Genomic DNA, 17,967 nt, shown 5'->3' with positions numbered 1-17,967 from the left:
CCATCATGCTGGAAAAGGCATTGGTCGTCACCAAACTGTTCTTGGATGGTTGGGAGAAGTTGCTCTCGGAGGATGTGTTGGTACCATTCTTTATTCATGGCTGTGTTCTTAGGCAAAATTGTGAGTGAGCCCACTCCCTAGGCTGAGAAGCAACCCCACACATGAATGGTCTCAGGATGCTTTACTGTTGGCATGACACAGGACTGATGGTAGCGCTCACCTTGTCTTCTCCGGACAAGGTGTTTTCCGGATGCCCCAAACAATTGGAAAGGGGATTCATCAGAGAAAATGACTTTACCCCAGTCCTCAGCAGGCCAATCCCTGTACCTTTAGCAGAATATCAGTCTGTCCCTGATGTTTTTCCTGGAGAGAAGTGGCTTCTTTGCTGTCCTTCTTGACACCAGGCCATCCTCCAAAAGTCTTCGCCTCACTGTGCGTGCAGATGCACTCACACCTGCCTGCTGCCATTCCTGAGCAAGCTCTGCACTGGTGGTGCCCCGATCCCGCAGCTGAATCAACTTTAGGAGACGGTCCTGGCACTTGCTGGACTTTCTTGGGCGCCCTGACGCCTTCATCACAACAATTGAACCTCTCTCCTTGAAGTTCTTGATGATCCGATAAATGGTTGATTTATGTGCAATCTTACTAGCAGCAATATCCTTGCCTGTGAAGCCCTTTTTGTGCAAAGCAATGATGACGGCACGTGCTTCCTTGCAGGTAACCATGGTTAACAGAGGAAGAACAATGATTTCAAGCACCACCCTCCTTTTAAAGCTTCCAGTCTGTTATTCTAACTCAATCAGCATGACAGAGTGATATCCAGCCTTGTCCTCATCAACACTCTCACCTGTGTTAATGAGAGAATCACTGACATGATGGCACATTTTGGGGGGGGATTAAGTTCATTTTCATGGCAAAGAGGGACTTTGCAATTAATTGGAATTCATCTGATCACTCTTCATGACATTCTGGAGTATATGCAAATTGCCATCATAAAAACCGAGGCAGCAGACTTTGTGAAAATTTGTATTTGTGTCATTCTCAAAACTTTTGACCACGACTGTAGACAATGGGTAGTGCTGTATGCATGTGTACGCAAAGAACCTTGACATAACCCTGGACAACACCCTGTCGTTCTCTGCAAACATCAAAGCAGTGACTCGCTCCTGCAGGTTAATGCTCTACAACATCCGTAGAGTATGACCCTACCGCAGACAGGTAGTGGCGCAGGTCCTAATCCAGGCACTTGTTATCTCCTGTCTGGACTACTGAAACTCGCTGGGCTCCCCTCTTGTGCCATCAAACCTCTGCAACTTACCCAGAACGCTGCAAACCGCCTGGCGTTCAACCTTCTCAAGTTTTCCCATGTCACACCACTCCTCCACAAACTCCACTGGCTTCCAGTCGAAGCTCGCGTCCACTACAAGTCCATGGTACTTGGCTACAGAGCAGCAAGAGGAACTGCCCTTCCCTACCTTCAGGCTATGCTCAAACCTTACACCCCAACCCGAGCACTCAATTCTGCCACCTCTGGCCTCTTGGCCCTCCCACCCCTACGGAAGGGCACAGCTCACGCTCAGCCCAGTCCAAGGTCTTCTCTGTCCTGACACCCCAATGGTGGAACCAGTTTCCCCCTGAAGCTAGGACAGCAGACTCCACGCCCATCTTCCGAAAACAACTGAAACCCTACCTCTTCAAAGAGTATCTTAGATAATCTCACAGCACCACCCCTCCTCACCTCGAATTCCCAAACTTTTTTACTCAGGCCCCCATTCCAGCATTGGGGAACATCCCATGCCATTCTATACATTTTGCCATGGGACTGAGACTTTTTATTTTTTGCCATTTTAAAGCTCATTTCTTGCAATTCTACAAATTTTGTCATGGGGTACAGAGAACATTTTGCAGTTTTAAAGTCTTATGTCTGTTCATGCCGACCACATGCAGTTTGGGAACCACTGTGCTAAATGACAAAAATGTACGTTTGAGATGTTAAGCCTTGGCTAGATTGGTGTTTTGTGCATCTCTTACAAACTGGGCATTCTTGTACTATTATGGTTTCATAAAATTCTTGATTAGAATGAACACCCATCTGCTCACTATTTGATGATGTAGGCTACAAGCTCACTGCATGGCATTCTGATAGCAAAACAGCTCAACCATATTCTTGTTTGTAAAAAGTTTGTCCTGTTATGTGATATGCCCCCATTTTGAAACACCAGTGTTACACCAGTGTTACAGGATGTGCAAAGTCTCCCATTGGACCTTTGGCAGTAACATCTTTCAGAAGAGAAACCTGTCAAGGTATGTGCTCTACTTTCAGCCAAATATACGCCGTGATTGCACCTGGCTCCTACTTAGTATGTGATGCCACAGATGGCCAGAAAACTAGCACCATTAGATTTTTATATAAAATCTTTCTATCTTTCAAAACACTCGTAAGCATCTGTTCCATGGCTATCAGGAAACCCGGGCCCATGACATATGGCTGAGCCTAACTGAATCTGTTTGTCTATCAGACTAAATGTTAGATATGATAATCTGACTATAATAGAATGTAGTGTGGCTTAACACTCAAATTATACATATGATAAAGCAGAACAGTGATTAGAATAATGGTTTATATCATTGGCAGACCACTTAGAAAAACATACTTTGCTTACCGGTGATACAGTGGACAGAGGTCACACCCTGGACCTGAGGTTTCTTTAACCATAATAATAATGGTACGTGTGTGTGTGTGTGTGTGTGTGTGTGTGCTTGTCTGTGTCCAGAGCGCCCAGTGTGTCCACTACCTTGGGATGCAGAGATCACACAGTGCGATTTGATTTCAGAGGGCAAGATTAAGCTATCGTACCTATCCAATCCTCTCAGATCTACAGGAGTGCCAATGAGGTCTGTGGGTTGATTTGGGATGGGTCGAGATTGTTGTGCCCTGTCCAAAAACAACCATATACCAGATCGGTGATTGACACTAAGAACAACGACAAAAACAACCGGGAAAACAAAAAAGCTGAAACATACACACACAGGCCCATGCAGATGTGTCAGTGTGAACGGGGGGGGGTCGCTGCATGGGCTCAATTAATGCCAATTACCCCCACAGGCAGATGGATCTGTCTGAACCCAGTCACAGTGTGTGTAGCGCTTCTCTATTCTCTAGCAATGTGTTGGTGGTTTATTCACTCAGGATGTTCTGGGTCAGGATATGTCAAGGCTGTGTCCATTCATTCCATTCTCTGTCTCTCTCTAACACAATTACTCCTTGAGATGCCTTAGCTGTTGATCACAGATCCACTACATGACTGAGTGGTGTCTAAAGCAGACTGGTGGGTCTCTATAACAGAACAATACCACCAGGTAGGTGTGTGTCTCTCCTCGACACACACACACACACACACACACACGTACGCCAGGGTTTCTACACCAGGTATCAATGTTCTGTATTTATAGCTGTATATCTGACTGGTTCAAGGCTTTCTTAACTCTCTATTCAATACACAACTATTGTTCCCAATCTCCCCATAGAGAAATATGAACTGTACAGGAACATACAGCACATTTAAACAGGAGAACAATATTGCATACCACCCGGAATCCCACTGCTGGTTTGCCACAGAAGCTAAGCAGGCTCGGTCCCTAGATGGGAGACCAGATGCTGCTGGAAGTGGTGTTGGAGGGCCAGTAGGAGGCACTCTTTCCTCTGGTGTAAAAAAAATCTCCCAATGCCCCAGGACATTGCCCTGTGTAAGGTGCCGTCTTTCAGATGGGACGTTAAACGGGTGTTCTGACTAAATGTCCAATCTGGCCCTCTTACCATCAAAGTCACCTAATCTTTCCCACTTTCTCTACCCTGTAACTATTCCCCAGGTCGTTGCTGTAAATAAAAATGTGTTCTCAGTCAATTTACCTGGTAAAATGAGGGTTAAATAAATCAATATGAAGAGGAAAAAGAGCGGAGAGGAGTTACCACCCAATTACACACACAAACACCCGTCACACACCCAAAAGCACAAACACTCACCTACAGTATAAACAAAATCACAAGATCATATTTCCTCCCAAACAACCCCTCGTCTCTGATCCAAGCTGTGTTTGTGCGTGAGAGAGAGAGATAGGGTAGGATGAGATGGGCAGATGTTGACTCTGTGATTAAATCGTTATCCAGTAATGTGGTAACATCACATTAACAAGGTTGTTTTTCATGGCTAAGTGTGTGTGGGTGTATGTTGAGGCAAACACATACAACTGACCTGACAAACACACCAGCAGCCAAAAACACAAACAGCTGGAGGGACACACAGACACAGCTGTCTACAGCTGTCTGTTTTCAGTATTCACAAATCGGCAAAGCAAGAGAAACAGAGGAAAGGGAGAAAGAGAAGGAGAGAGAAGAGGGTAAGGAAAAGAGGGAGCGAGAGTGTTGAACATGAGGAGGGTCGGAGGAAAAATGTAAGTACAGGGAGAAAAGAAAGGGACAGAGAGAGAGAGAGAGAAATGTACAGGGGAAAAAGTACAGGACCTATACAAAAGGAGCGAGAGATGGGAAGAGGAAGGAGGGCCCGAGAGGGGCACAGGAAAAGGGAGTTTTGGAGGGAGGGGACAGTAGGGTTAGAGAGAGGAGTGAGGGCAGCATTGTGTGTGTGTGTGTGTGTGTAAAATAATCTGCTCTAATCCGGATCGTGTTAACCCATTTGAGCAGTCAGAGCAGAGCAGAGCAGTCATCTGCTAAATGGCCCCACTCTAAATCATATGCTGTCAGTGACACACCATCTATATGTAGAAGGACCCTCCAGAACACAAAGAATTGCAGGACATTGTCACCTCATACAGTGCATTCGGAAAATGTTCAGACCCCTTGACTTTTTCCACATTTTGTTACGTTACAGCCTTATTCTAAAATTGATTAAATTGTGTTTTTTTCACTCATCAAATCCACACACAATACCCCATAATGACAAAGCGAAAACTAGTTTTTAGACATTTTTATAGAAATAGAAATACCTTATTTACATAGGTTTTCAGACCCTTTGCTATGAGACTCGAAATTGAGCTCAGGTGCATCCTGTTTCCATTGATCATCCTTGAGCTGTTTCTACAACTTGACAATTCCTTCAACCTCATGGCTTGGTTTTTGCTCTGACATGCACTGTCAACTGTGGTAAATTCAATTGATTGGACATGATTTGGAAAGGCACACACCTGTCTATATAACAGTTGAGGTCGAAGGAATTGTCCGCAGAGCTCCGAGGCAGGATTGCGTCGAGGCACAGATCTGGGAAAGGGTACAAAAAAGATTCTGCAGCATTGAAGGTCCCCAAGAACACAGTGGCCTCCATCATTCTTAAATGGAAGAAGTTTGGAACCACCAAGACTCATCCTAGATCTGGTTGCCCGGCCAAACTGAACAATCGGGGGAGAAGGGCCTTGGTCAGGGAGGTGACCCAGAACCCGATGGTCACTCTGACAGAGCTCCAGCGTTCCTCTGTGGAGATGGGAGAACCTTCCAGAAGGACAACAATCTCTGCAGCTCTCCACCAATCAGGCCTTTATGGTAGAGTGGCCAGACGGAAGCCACTCCTCAGTAAAAGGCACATGACAGCCCGCTTGGAGTTTGCCAAAAGGCACCTAAAGGACTCTGACCATGAGAAACAACATTCTCTGGTCTGATGAAAACAAGATTGAACACTTTGGCCTGAATGCTAAGCGTCACATCTGGAGGAAATCTGGCACTATCCCTACGGTGAAGCATGGTGGTAGCAGCATCATGCTGTGGGGATGTTTTTCAGCGGCAGGGACTGGGAGACTAGTCAGGATCGAGGGAAAGATGCACGGAGCAAAGTACAGAGAGATCCTTGATGAAAACCTGCTCCAGAGCGCTCAGAACCTCAGACTGGGGCGAAGGTTCACCTTCCAACCAGACAACGGCCCTAAAGCACACAGCCAAGACAAGGCAGGAGTGGCTTTGGGACAAGCCTCAATGTCCTCGAGGGGCCCAGCCAGAGCCTGGACTTGAACCCGATTGAACATCTCTGGAGAGACCTGAAAATAGCTGTGTAGCGACACTCCCCATCCAACCTGAGAGAGTTTGAGAGGATCTGCAGAGAAGAATGGGAGAAACTCCCCAAATACTGAATACTTATGTAAATGTTATATTTCTTATTTTATTTTTTATACATTCACTAACATTTCTAAAAACCTGTTTTTGGTTTGTCATTATGGGGCATTGTGTGTAGATTGATGAGAATAAAATGTTATTTTTTTTTTTTTGAATAAGGCTGTAATGTAACAAAATGCGAAAAAAATCTAGGGGTCTGAATACTTTCCGAATGCACTGTACCTCTGCCAGCGGAGATGGTGTGTTCATGAGAAGCAGATACATTGAAAGGAGGATGTATAAAAGCAGTCATCAATAGCAGAAGTAACCCATCACCAAAATAACCACCACCACCCCCCCCCCCCCCCCCCCCCCAGAGAAAAAAAACACACCCAGACGACCCATAATGCCCTAATCCAGCTCAAACTTTAAAGATGTGCGATTGTGATTGGAGATTATGATGAAGTGATGAGACAGAGGGGGATTAGACGAGGGTATGGGGGGAAGGGAGAGAGGGGCTGCAGTTTGATTCTCCCTCATTCACTGTCCCTCATGGATTTAAATGGAATGGTGTAAGAAATAAACAAACAGGGTGTCCACTTCCTGAAAAATAGAAAATCAGAATGCACAGTCATATGCTAAAGCAGACACAGACACACACAATCCAGAGACACTGACCACTGTTCCTTGGCAGGTATTTTATTTCATATATAGACGCTTTCTGTAATCAAATGTGAGTGCAATCAAACAACAGCAAATACAAACATTACCGATGTAGTCTGAACCAGGTACACAGGATTAACACTGGGACTCTACCTGAATTAAAGGTACACTCCACAATATGACATCATCATACACAATGGGGCAGCACTCTGCTTTAAAGACAACAGTAACAACATTTTTATCTGCCAAGAAGGCTGACCACATTGGGAAGAGTCAATAGTCAGTTTTGGCAAATTTGAATTGTGTTGGTGATTTCTGTAACCAGGAAGTTGCCCTGCAGTCTATGATGACGTCACATTGTGGAGTAGGGCATCTGGCGGCCAACCAGGGGGTGATGTCACAAAGCAGGATCAAAGATTTAGCTAAAGTTCCTAAATATTCTTAAACAACTCTATATTTCCTATTTTACAGAGACTGATTTGAATTCTACTTTAGCTTTACTCCGTAAAATCAACAGCTACGCGTGAATGTTGCTCAATGTGATCTGGGCCCGGTTTCCCGATAGCGATGGATCTTAGGCCAACGGCCGAAGATGTCAAATGCGTTTCCAAAACACCATGCGTAGAGAACGGTCGCTAAGTGCATCGTTGGAGCATGTGTTGATACAGATAGGATCGAAAGCGAGTGCTGCTCTCGGATCAGCTTACTCCATTCAAATATTTCCTTAACATAATAATTATTTCACAAAACTGACGACGGATCAGCTCCTAGAGATATTACCACCTATGGCTGCAAATATCGAAGCGGCTTATTCTATAATGCTTACCCAACAACAAATGCACTATATCACCGATTTGTTAGGCTACACATCATGAAATATATTGAAACAAATTACAGACAGTAGCCTACAAGTAGAAAAATAGAACTCAATTGATTGAACATGAAATGTATTTCAATGATTAAAATAGGCATATAGCCTACTGTTTATATTTTAACGCAGTCATCTCGGTTTTCATTTGAAGCATATTTTTATATGTCGCTTCCCACTGTTTGTATTAATTGCAAAGACATTGGCAACTTTGTTCTGAAGTTATCGGTGGTCACAGAGACTGATAAACCATGTGATTGTATGTTTAGCGGAGATCTTCTGTGTATAAAGTGACACGGGAGGGCAAAAAAGCATCTAATGACACACTTAGCTGTTCTGAGGTGGTCTGATGCAGGCATTAGATTACGAGCGTCTTCAAGTGCAACGTTAATAACGATGGTTTTGGGAAACAGCTCTGAGATTTAACGACGCTCCTACAAAGGTTCTAACGATGAGCTTAGCCTTAAGATGCTTTTGGGAAACCGGGCCAAGGTTAACTATTGATCCTGCTTTGATCAGATGAGCAGAGCGGAGTAGGTGAGACGGTGGGGTCCAGGAGAGGTCTGTTTTTGATCAAAGTGATCAGGTTAACTATTGATCATGCTTTGATCTGGTGAGGTGAGCTGAGCGGATGGGAGTCGGTGTGGTAATTCAAATTGAGAAATTCCCCGTTGTTTAACGAGATTTAAACCACAGTAAAAGTTGAACATTTAATTTGGGATGCATTTCACTGCGTCACAAAAAAAAATGCACGTACCATATCATTAGGCACTCCTTTTCAATTGAAAAAAAATGAAATTGCACTTTGTGGTGCGTGTTGGAATACTACTTTGCTGTGAAGCCAGCAGCGTTGCAAATCGAGGGCATTGGAGCGAGTGGATGGGACTGGTTTGGGATTTACCGCTCTTCTCCTTCGTTTATCTGACAACAAACAGAGAAAATAAATCAGCAGGAACCAATCAGAGGCGGTCAGGTGGGATCAGTTTGAACCAATACCATCCAGTATGTGTGGCGTGGAGCATAGGGGGTCAGGTGGGATCAGTTTTAACCAATACCTGTCCAGTAGCTGTGGCGTGGAGCAGAGGGGGTTGTGAGGGATAGGGGGGTTGTATAACCATCAACATGTAGCACGTGGACCCCCCACCCTCTGTGTGTGAGAGAGAGAAAGAAAGAGATACATGCATGCGCAGGGCATGGTGTGTAAGGTTGAAGGGAGGGGTGAGAGAGAGAGAGAGAGAGAGAGAGAGAGAGAGAGAGAGAGAGAGAGAGAGAGAGAGAGAGAGAGAGAGAGAGAGAGAGAGAGAGAGAGAGAGAGAGAGAGAGAGAGAGAGAGAGACATGCATGCATGTGCAGGGCATGGTGTGTAAGGTTGAAGGGAGGGGTGTGTGTGTGTTGTGCGTGTTTGGGCGGTTGGGGTTGTCAGGCAGCACAGAGTCCAAGACAAGTACCAGATTGAACCAGTCTGGGTCCCAGTCCCCACCTCCAAACTTTTTCTTTCACACACACACAAATACACCCCAGGTCCTCATGTCCGTGTGTAGTCAGGTGATCAATGTCAACAACATCAAAAAAAAAAAAAAAAAACACCAGAAAACCTGGATGGTAAAATTTATCTACCATCCAGACGCTTCATCAGTCCTTAAAACAACCGCATCACCTCCAAAAACACACTCCTCCCGAGGAAAAGCAGAGTGTGTGTGTGTGGGTGTGTGTATTCATCCTCTCACGCACGCACACACACGTTGTCCACTGGGCACGTGGAGGAGGCAACTCCCCCTCTGGGTGGCTAGACCAATCACAGGAGGAGACCGGGGTCGCAGTTACCACGACTACCAGGGGTCCTCCAGATCACACTGAGAGAGATAGAGAGAGAAATGTTTATGAGGCGCCATTGTACATACAATATAAAACTGATGTTATTTACGTATTGATGTTGAGAAGTGGGTGTGCAAGTGGATCAGGAGCTGAGAATGTGAGGGGTCGGTATGTGGGTCAATCTGTGGGATAAGTCGATCTTGGACTCACCTGATGGTGGCCTACTGAAAGACCGGCTGTATCCCAATTCTTATACTAGGCTACAGCCTGTAATAGGCTTTTTGTCAAGAATAGAACATTTGTAGATTACGCTATAAATGCCATGATGCCATGTAGTAGGAATTCACTGCACACTATTCAGGACATGAAGAGCAATTTTAGACCCACAATGGAATGTTTACAGCAAAAAGTTATCATATACCATAACAGTCAGACAGACACAGACCAAATCTGACAGTCAAGAGACAAACCAAATCAGATGGACAGATCTTAGCATTATTATTAATTCAAATAACTTTTATTGATTATTTTATTAATTCACATATTGCTGTATGGAACAGATTCAGCCTACACACACACACACACACTCATGCATACCTTTATCATATTGTGCCTTGTTGCAAACAGTAAGTGCCACCATTCATCAGAGAGAAAAACAACTCAGTCTTTAGAAATACAATGACACACACTTTTTTACTTTGGTTTTTTGAACTTTGTATACTGTTCCAGAATTTTGAAGTAGTTACAGTACTGTAGTGCACACACCTTAAAAACACATTCTATCAAACACACACAGCTCAGCTGGCTGCTAAGACCTCTCTCTCTCTCGGACGGACAGACAGACAGAGACACACAGACAGACACAGACAGAGAAAGAGTGTGTTGTGCGCGTGTGTGTGTGTGTGTACTGTGCAAACAGGTACAGGTGGTTTATGGGAACTTGTGTTTTTATATGGACAGTCCAGTAGATCTTCTCTCTCTGTCAGGTAGAGGTCCAGACATGATCGGTCCATAGACTTAGACGACTCATCTTTGTATCTACCCATTATGGCGTCTGTGAGAGCACGGATGGACTAGACGCTGTGAGAGCACGCATGGACTAGACTAGGCTGGATTGGGGTAGGGGACAACCACAACATCAGAGATCAGAGGTGAATTAGGAGGGGGGAGGATCTGGTTGGCCAAGGTCAGCAGCTGGAGGATATAGTGGGACGAGGTCTGCCGCTGGAGGTTCTGGTTGGTCACTGTCTACCGCTGGAGGTTCTGATTGGTCGATGTCTACAGCCGGAGGTGGTTGTTGGTCGATGTCTGCCGGCGCTGATGGAGAGGGCGTGTCTTTGCTTTTCTCTGCCTCCGGGGGGTCGGGCGTCTCGATGACGACGGGTGAGGGAGGGGGAGAGGGGGGTGAGGGCCGGGGGGAGTCAGGGAGATCGTCTGCGGTAAAGGAGGAGGATTCCTCCCCCGTGTCGGCTGTATTCTCCCCAGGCAGACGGTAGACGGCCAGGGCTTCCTCCAGCACCGAGCGATACTGCCCCCGGTGGTGCAGGCGGAACTGACGCAGCGCCTCCAAGAGGTTGGTCGCCGTACTGCTGCCTCCTCCCTCCTCACTCTCCTCCTCTCCTCCACCTCCAGCACAGGCCTGGCCAGGGCAACACCATGCCACACACACACACACACACACACACACACACACACACACACACACACGCTAGTGTCAGACACACACCAGTGTCAAACACACACAGGCACTCACACACACTTCAGACACTCTCTCACACCATACTACCCCTACCCCTGTAGCCAGCTACCCGTAGTGACATTGTCTTTGTCCAGTGAGGGAGAGGAGAATACAACAGTGCCTTCCCATTCCCCACTACAACTTCCAACACCCCAAACACAATCACACAATAAACACAAACTAGACTACGCCAAATAGTTCATGTTCATAAGCTGTCCCGGACTTTGGTGTGATTTTCTAAAAGGTTGGGACACGGTAGGAAGGAACATCAGGGAGCAGTATTCATGTAATGTGAAACCAAGTCTCGACTCTAGATGAAATATTCAATTTTGATCATGTTTGGTATTTGACGGTCCTCGAAGCCCATTCACACCCCAGCCCAGAAGAGTGGTGCTGTTGTGACTGGGCTGGAGTGGGTCATTGTGGGCTGGAGTGGGTCTTTGTGGAGGTGGGAGGTCAGGGGTGAGAGGTCAAAGAAGAGTTACTCACCCCTTCCTCTTCTCTTTGTGGGTTCAGCCTGCTGTACACCGCCTCGATCACACTGCGCCTGACCACACACACACACACACACATTAGAGACATTCTCATTTGTGTGCTTGTGTGAAGCTTGATTGAAAAGTTGGATCAATAAATCATGACAGTCTCTCATACTTTCATGAAGTAAGAAGGGTGAGACATTTCTGTGATCTGAAAAGAAAATTGACAATAAAGTAGTTTTCTTCAGTGTGTGTGTGTGTGTGTGTGTGTGTGTGTGTGTGTGTGTGTAGCATTTACTTGCTGGCCAGGCCTCCTCCAGGCGGAAGGTTGGGGATGTTCTCAGAGGAGATGCTCCTCAGAACAGACACCAGGTCAGGAATCCCCTCCTCTCCACAGCCACCCAGCAAATCTAGAGACAGACACAGGATTAGAGTGGAAACACAACATAATAATGGACGGCCAGTTGCATCTGACCAGAATATCGGCCGTCATATCCCGACGATTCTACATGTTAAAACAGCCACTGCTCATCGACACCCAACAGGTGGTCACTTTAACACACCGTGGCGACAGCCACCCGCTGCTATTAGCCATTCGTCGGCGCAGTGTGTCCAAGCTCTTAGAAAGGATGGGTGTGTATATGTGTGTGTTCTCACCCTCTACACGTGTCTCCAGGTATTTGTCCAGTTCCTCCTCTTTCTTCAGGGCTTCCTCAGACACCTTGGGAGCTCCCGGTAAAGTCACCAACACCACACTCATGTTATCTCTGCTGCCCTGGAGACACACACATACAGAGAACGAGGCTTAGATTGTCGGTTAGAGCATGGGTTAGAGTGTGGGTTAGAGTGTGGATGTACCTTGTGCAGACAGGTGTCCACCACGGCAGTGCAGACTCTTTCCAGATCATCAAACACTTGTAGCCGGGACCTGACGAACTCACACAGCTCCTCGTTGGACATCACGTCCCAGATCCCATCGCACGCCAGCACCACAAACTCATCCCCCTCTGCAGCACGCTCTAACACACACACCTGGGGGAGGAACACACACACCTCAGCTGGAGAGATCACACACACACACACACCTCAAGAAGGAGAAAGAACTAGAGTTTACTTTAAAGCTGTGCCACAGTAATAAAGGCATTTTAAATACACACACCTCTGGCTCTGGGCTGACCAGTTGTTCTGTGGGACCCTTCCCATCCACACACTTGTAGTCATAGTCCCCCAGGGCTCTGGACACGGCCAGGGAACCATTGACCCTCTGGATCATCACTGACCCCCCTGCATTCTGGATACGCTCCTTCTCTCTGGGGTTACACGGCTTGTGGTCCTACAGCGAGAAATAGAATGTATGCATTTGAGATAGAGGCTGATGAGCTACAAATTACCTTGCATTCTAAATAACTACTCATTACATGATCAAGGTTAGAGGATGCACATTGCCTAGCTCAAACTGATCCCCTAATGGGCTGTCTCTCCATCACTCCCACCCTCTCTCTTTCCCTCCCTCTCACTCAGTATATTGTACCCGAGTAGAATATACCACTCTCAACCATCCTCCCTCTCCCCCCCCTTTCAAAAGTAGTGCCTTGCAAACGTATTCAGACCCCTTGAACTTCTTCACATTTTATTGTGATATAAAGTGGGATTAAAGTGGATTTGTCATTTTTTGTTAATCTTTTTTTAAAAGATAAATAACAATTAAATAAATAAAATGTAATTTTCAAGTCTTGCCATAGTATTTCAAGCAGATTTAGGTCAAAACTGTAACTTGGCCACTTAGGAACATTCCATGTCTTCTTGGTAAGAAACTTCATTGTAGATTTGGCCTTGTGTTATAGGTTATTGTAATGCTGAAAGGTGAATTCCTCTCCCAGTGTCTGGCGTAAAGCAGACTGAAGCAGGTTTTGGTCTAGGATTTTGCCTGTGCTTTGCCCTATCCCATTCATTTTTATCCTGAAAAACTCCCCAGTATTTACCGATGTCAAGCATACCCATACCATGATGCAGCCACCACCATGCTTGAAAATCTATAGGCTAATTTACATAATTTAGTGGAATGAAATTGGCGGGTGTGTATTTCCGAAATAATGTATTTTATTTATCACACGCACCGTATTTGTATTTATTAAGGATCCCCATTAGCTGCTGCCAAGGCAACAGCTACTCTTCCTGGGGTCCTGCAACATTAAGGCAGTTATATACAATTAAAAATATTACATTACATTATATTTCATAACACTGTACCCAATACATTTAGTGTGTTCCCTCAGGCCACTACTCCACTATCACATATTTACAATACAACATCCATGTGTACGTGTGTGTAGAGTGAGTGTCTATATGTATGTGTCTGTGTGTGTGTCTTCACAGTCCCGCTGTTCCACAAGGTGTATTTTTACCTGTTTTTAAAAAATCTGATTCTACTGCTTGCATCAGTTACCTGATGTGGAATAGAGTTCCATGTAGTCATGGCTCTATGTAGTACTGTGTGCCTCCCATAGTCAGTTATGGACTTGGGGACTGTGAAGAGACCTCTGGTGGCATGTCTTGTGGGGTGTGCATGGGTGTCCGAGCTGTGTGCCAGTATTCCAAAACAGACAGCTCGGTACATTCTGCTCGTCGACACCTCTCACAAAAACAAGCAGTGATGAAGTCAATCTCTATGTGTACTTTTAAGGGCCAGCCGTGCTGCCCTGTTCTGAGCCAACTGCAATTTTCCCAAGTACCTCTTTGTACAGTAGTCTAGGTGCGACAAAACTAGGGCCTGTAGGACCTGCCTTGTTTATAGTGTTGTTAAGAAGGCAGAGCAGCACTTAATTATGGATATACTTCTCCCCATCTTAGCTACTGTTGTATCAATATGCTTTGACCATGACAGTCTATGATCCAGGGTTACTCCAAGCAGTTTAGTCACCTCAACTTGCTCAATTTTCACATTATTCATTACGAGATGTAGTTGAGGTTTAGGGTTTAGTGACTGATTTGACCTAAATGCAATGCTTAAAGTTTTGGTAATATTCAGGACTAACTTATTCCTTGCCACCCATTCCGAAACTAACTGCAACTCTTTGTTAAGTGTTGCAGTTATTTCAGTTGCTGTAGTAGCTGACGTGTATAGTGTTGAGACATCCGCGTACATAAACACAATGGCTTTACTCAAAGCCAGTGGCATGTCGTTAGTAAAGATGGATGGAAAAAAGCAAGAGGCCTAGACAGCTGCCATGGGGAATTCCTGATTCTACCTGGATTATGTTTGAGAGGCTTCCATTCAAATCAAATTAAATTGTATTTGTCAAATACACGTGTATAGCAGATGTTATTGCGGGTGTAGCGAAATGCTTGTGCTTCTAGCTCCGACAGCGCAGTAATATCTAACAAGTAATATCTAACAATTTCAAAACATATACCCAATACACACAAATCTAGTAAGGAATGGAATTTAAGAATATATACATATATGGACAAGCAATGACAGAGCGGCATGGACTAAGATACAGTAGAATATTATAGAATAGAATACAGTATATACACATATGACATGAGTAGTTTTCCATTTCTTAAAGTGCCCAGTGATTTCAATAGGCAGCAGCAGCCTCTAATGTGCTAGTGATGGCTATTTAACAGTCTGATGGCCTTGAGATAGAAGCGGTTTTTCATTCTCTCGGTCCCAGCTTTGATGCACCTGTACTGACCTCACCTTCTGGATGATAGCGGGGTGAACAGGCAGTGGCTCGGGTGGTTGCTGTCCTTGATGATCTTTTTGGCCTTCCTGTGACATGGGGTGCTGTAGGTGTCTTGGAGGACGGGTAGTTTGCCCCCGGTAATGTGTTCGGCAGACCGCACCACCCTCTGGAGAGCCCTGCGGTTGCGGGCGGTGCAGTTGCCGTACCAGGCGGTGATACAGCCCGACAGGATGCTCTCAATTGTGCATCTGTAAAAGTTTGTGAGGGTTTTAGGTGCCAAGCCACATTTCTTCAGCCTCCTGAGGTTGAAGAGGCTCTGTTGCACCTTCTTCACCACACTGTCTGCGTGGGTGGACCATTTCAGTTTGTCAGTGATGTGTACGTCAAGGAACTTGAAGCTGTTGTGTCATCTGCAAACTTGATGATTGAGTTGGAGGCGTGCATGGCCACGCAGTCATGGGTGAACAGGGAGTACAGGAGTGGGCTGAGCACGCACCCTTGTGGGGCCCCAGTGTTGAGGATCAGCGAAGTGGAGATGTTGTTTCCTACCTTCACCACCTGGGGGCGGTCCGTCAGGAAGTCCAAGACCCAGTTGCACAGGGCGGGGTTCAGACCCAGGGCCTTGAGCTTAATGAGCTTGGAGGGTACAATGGTGTTGAATGTCCTTCTCTATAAGCAAGCTGAAAGTTTGTTGTCAATTTGTTTACAGTAAAATAGCATTGTATCTGGTCAAACACCATTTTTTCCAATAGTTTACTAAGGGTTGGTGGTAACAGGCTAATTGGTCAGCTGTTTGAGCCAGTAAAAGTGGCTTTACTATTCTTAGGTAGCGGAATGACTTTTGCTTCCCTCCAAGCCTGGGGGCACACACATTCTTGTAGGCTGAAATTGAAAATATGGCAAGTAGGAGTGGCAATCTCGTCCGCTATTATCCTCAGCAATTTTCCATCCAAGTTGTCAGATCCCGGTGGCTTGTCATTGTTAAATCGACAACAATAATTTGTTCACCACTTCCACACTCACTTTACGGAATTCAAAATTACAATGCTTGTCTTTCATAATTTGGGTCAGATATATTTGGATGTGTAGTGTCAGCAATTGTTGCTGGTATGTCATACCTAAGTTTGTAAATCTTGCCAATGAAAAAATTTAAGTAGTTGGCAATATCAGTTGGTTTTGTGATGAATGAGCCATCTGATTCAATGAATGATGGAGCTGAGTTTGCCTTTTTTCCAAAAATGTCATTTAAGGAGCTCCAAAGCTTTTTACTATAATTCTTTGTCATTTATCCTTGTTTCATAGTGTTGTTTCTTCTTCTTTTTATTCAGTTTAGTCACATGATTTTTCAATTTGCAATACATTTGCCAATCGGTTGTGCAGCCAGACTTATTTGCCATTCCTTTTGCCTCATCCCTCTCAACCATACCATTTTTAAATTCCTTATTAATCCACGGGAATTTAACAGCTTTTACAGTCATTTTCTTAAATGGGTGCATGCTTATTAGTAACTGGAATAAGCAATTTCATAAATGTGTCAAGTGCAGTGTCTGTTTGCTCCTCATTACACACCATGGACCAACATATTCTTTACATCAAAAACATAGGAATCGCTACAAAACTTATTGTATGACCTCTTATACACTATATTAGGCCCAGCCTTTGGCAATTTGGTTTTCCTAGATATGGCTACTGCTTTCAAACAAATCTTAGAGTATTTTGTGTATATTGTTGACAAAAAAAGGACAAATCCATTGTAATCCCACTTTGTAACACAATAAAATGTGAAGAAATCCAAGGGGCCTGAATACTATGCTAAATGGCATATTATATTATACTTCTGCAAGGCACTGCATATTGTACCAGTGTAGGGATACAGTGCCTTGCAAAAGTATTCATCCCACTTGGCGTTCTTCCCATTTTGTTGCATTACAACCTGTAATTTAAATTGATTTTCATTTGGATTTAATGTAATGGACATTCACAAATAGTCCAAATTGGTCTAGTGAAATTAAAAAAATTACTTGTTTCAAAGATACAGGTGCAGCTCAATAAATTTGAATATTGTGGAAAAGTTCAATATTGTAGACTCAAGGTGTCACACTCATCAGCTAACTAACTCAAAACACCTGCAAAGGTTTCCTTAGCCTTTAAATGGTCTCTCAGTCCAGTTCAGTAGGCTTCACAATCATGGAGAAGACTGCTGACTTGACAGTTGTGCAGAAGACAGTCATCAACACCCTCCACAAGGAGGGAATGCCTCAAAAGATAATTGCTAAAGAAGCTGGCTGTTCACAGAGTGCTGTATCCAAGCATATTCATGGAAAGTCGAGTGGAAGGAAGAAGTGTGGTAGGAAAAGGTGCACAAGCAACAGGGATAACAGGAGCCTTGAGAGGATTGTCAAGCAAAGGCCATTCAAAAATGTGGGGGAGCTTCACAAGGAGTGGACTGAGGCAGGAGTCAGTGCATCAAGAGCCACCACGCACAGACGTATCCAGGAAATGGGCTACAACTGTCGCATTCCTCGTGTCAAGCCACTCCTGAACCAGAGGCAACGTCAGAAGCGTCTTACCTGGGCTAAGGAGAAAAGTAACTGGTCTGTCGCTCAGTGGTCCAAAGTCCT

At 45.0% G+C, this 17,967-nt stretch overlaps 1 protein-coding gene across 2 annotated transcripts in view; it reads right to left on the bottom strand.

Annotated features, from left to right (window-relative positions):
* Positions 1-6,780: 6,780 nt before the first annotated feature.
* The window catches only part of LOC311101210 (protein phosphatase 1B-like), a 43,877-nt gene continuing 32,690 nt past the window's right edge, over positions 6,781-17,967 (bottom strand). Inside the window, exons 3-8 of one of the 2 annotated variants that reach the window (XM_084142316.1) lie at positions 12,817-12,990; positions 12,516-12,689; positions 12,315-12,432; positions 11,956-12,067; positions 11,671-11,728; positions 6,781-9,481 (exon numbers count right to left, since the gene is read on the bottom strand). In XM_084142316.1, the coding sequence (XP_083998442.1) occupies positions 9,458-9,481; positions 11,671-11,728; positions 11,956-12,067; positions 12,315-12,432; positions 12,516-12,689; positions 12,817-12,990 (660 nt within the window). In that variant the 3' untranslated portion in view covers positions 6,781-9,457. The other variant, XM_084142315.1, reaches the window with a different exon arrangement.

This window comes from Coregonus lavaretus (assembly GCF_964263955.1).
Source record: "Coregonus lavaretus genome assembly, chromosome: 25".
Lineage (NCBI taxonomy): Eukaryota > Metazoa > Chordata > Actinopteri > Salmoniformes > Salmonidae > Coregonus > Coregonus lavaretus.
Note: the sequence above shows the minus strand (reverse complement) of the source record. Positions and strands in the feature narration are given on the sequence as shown.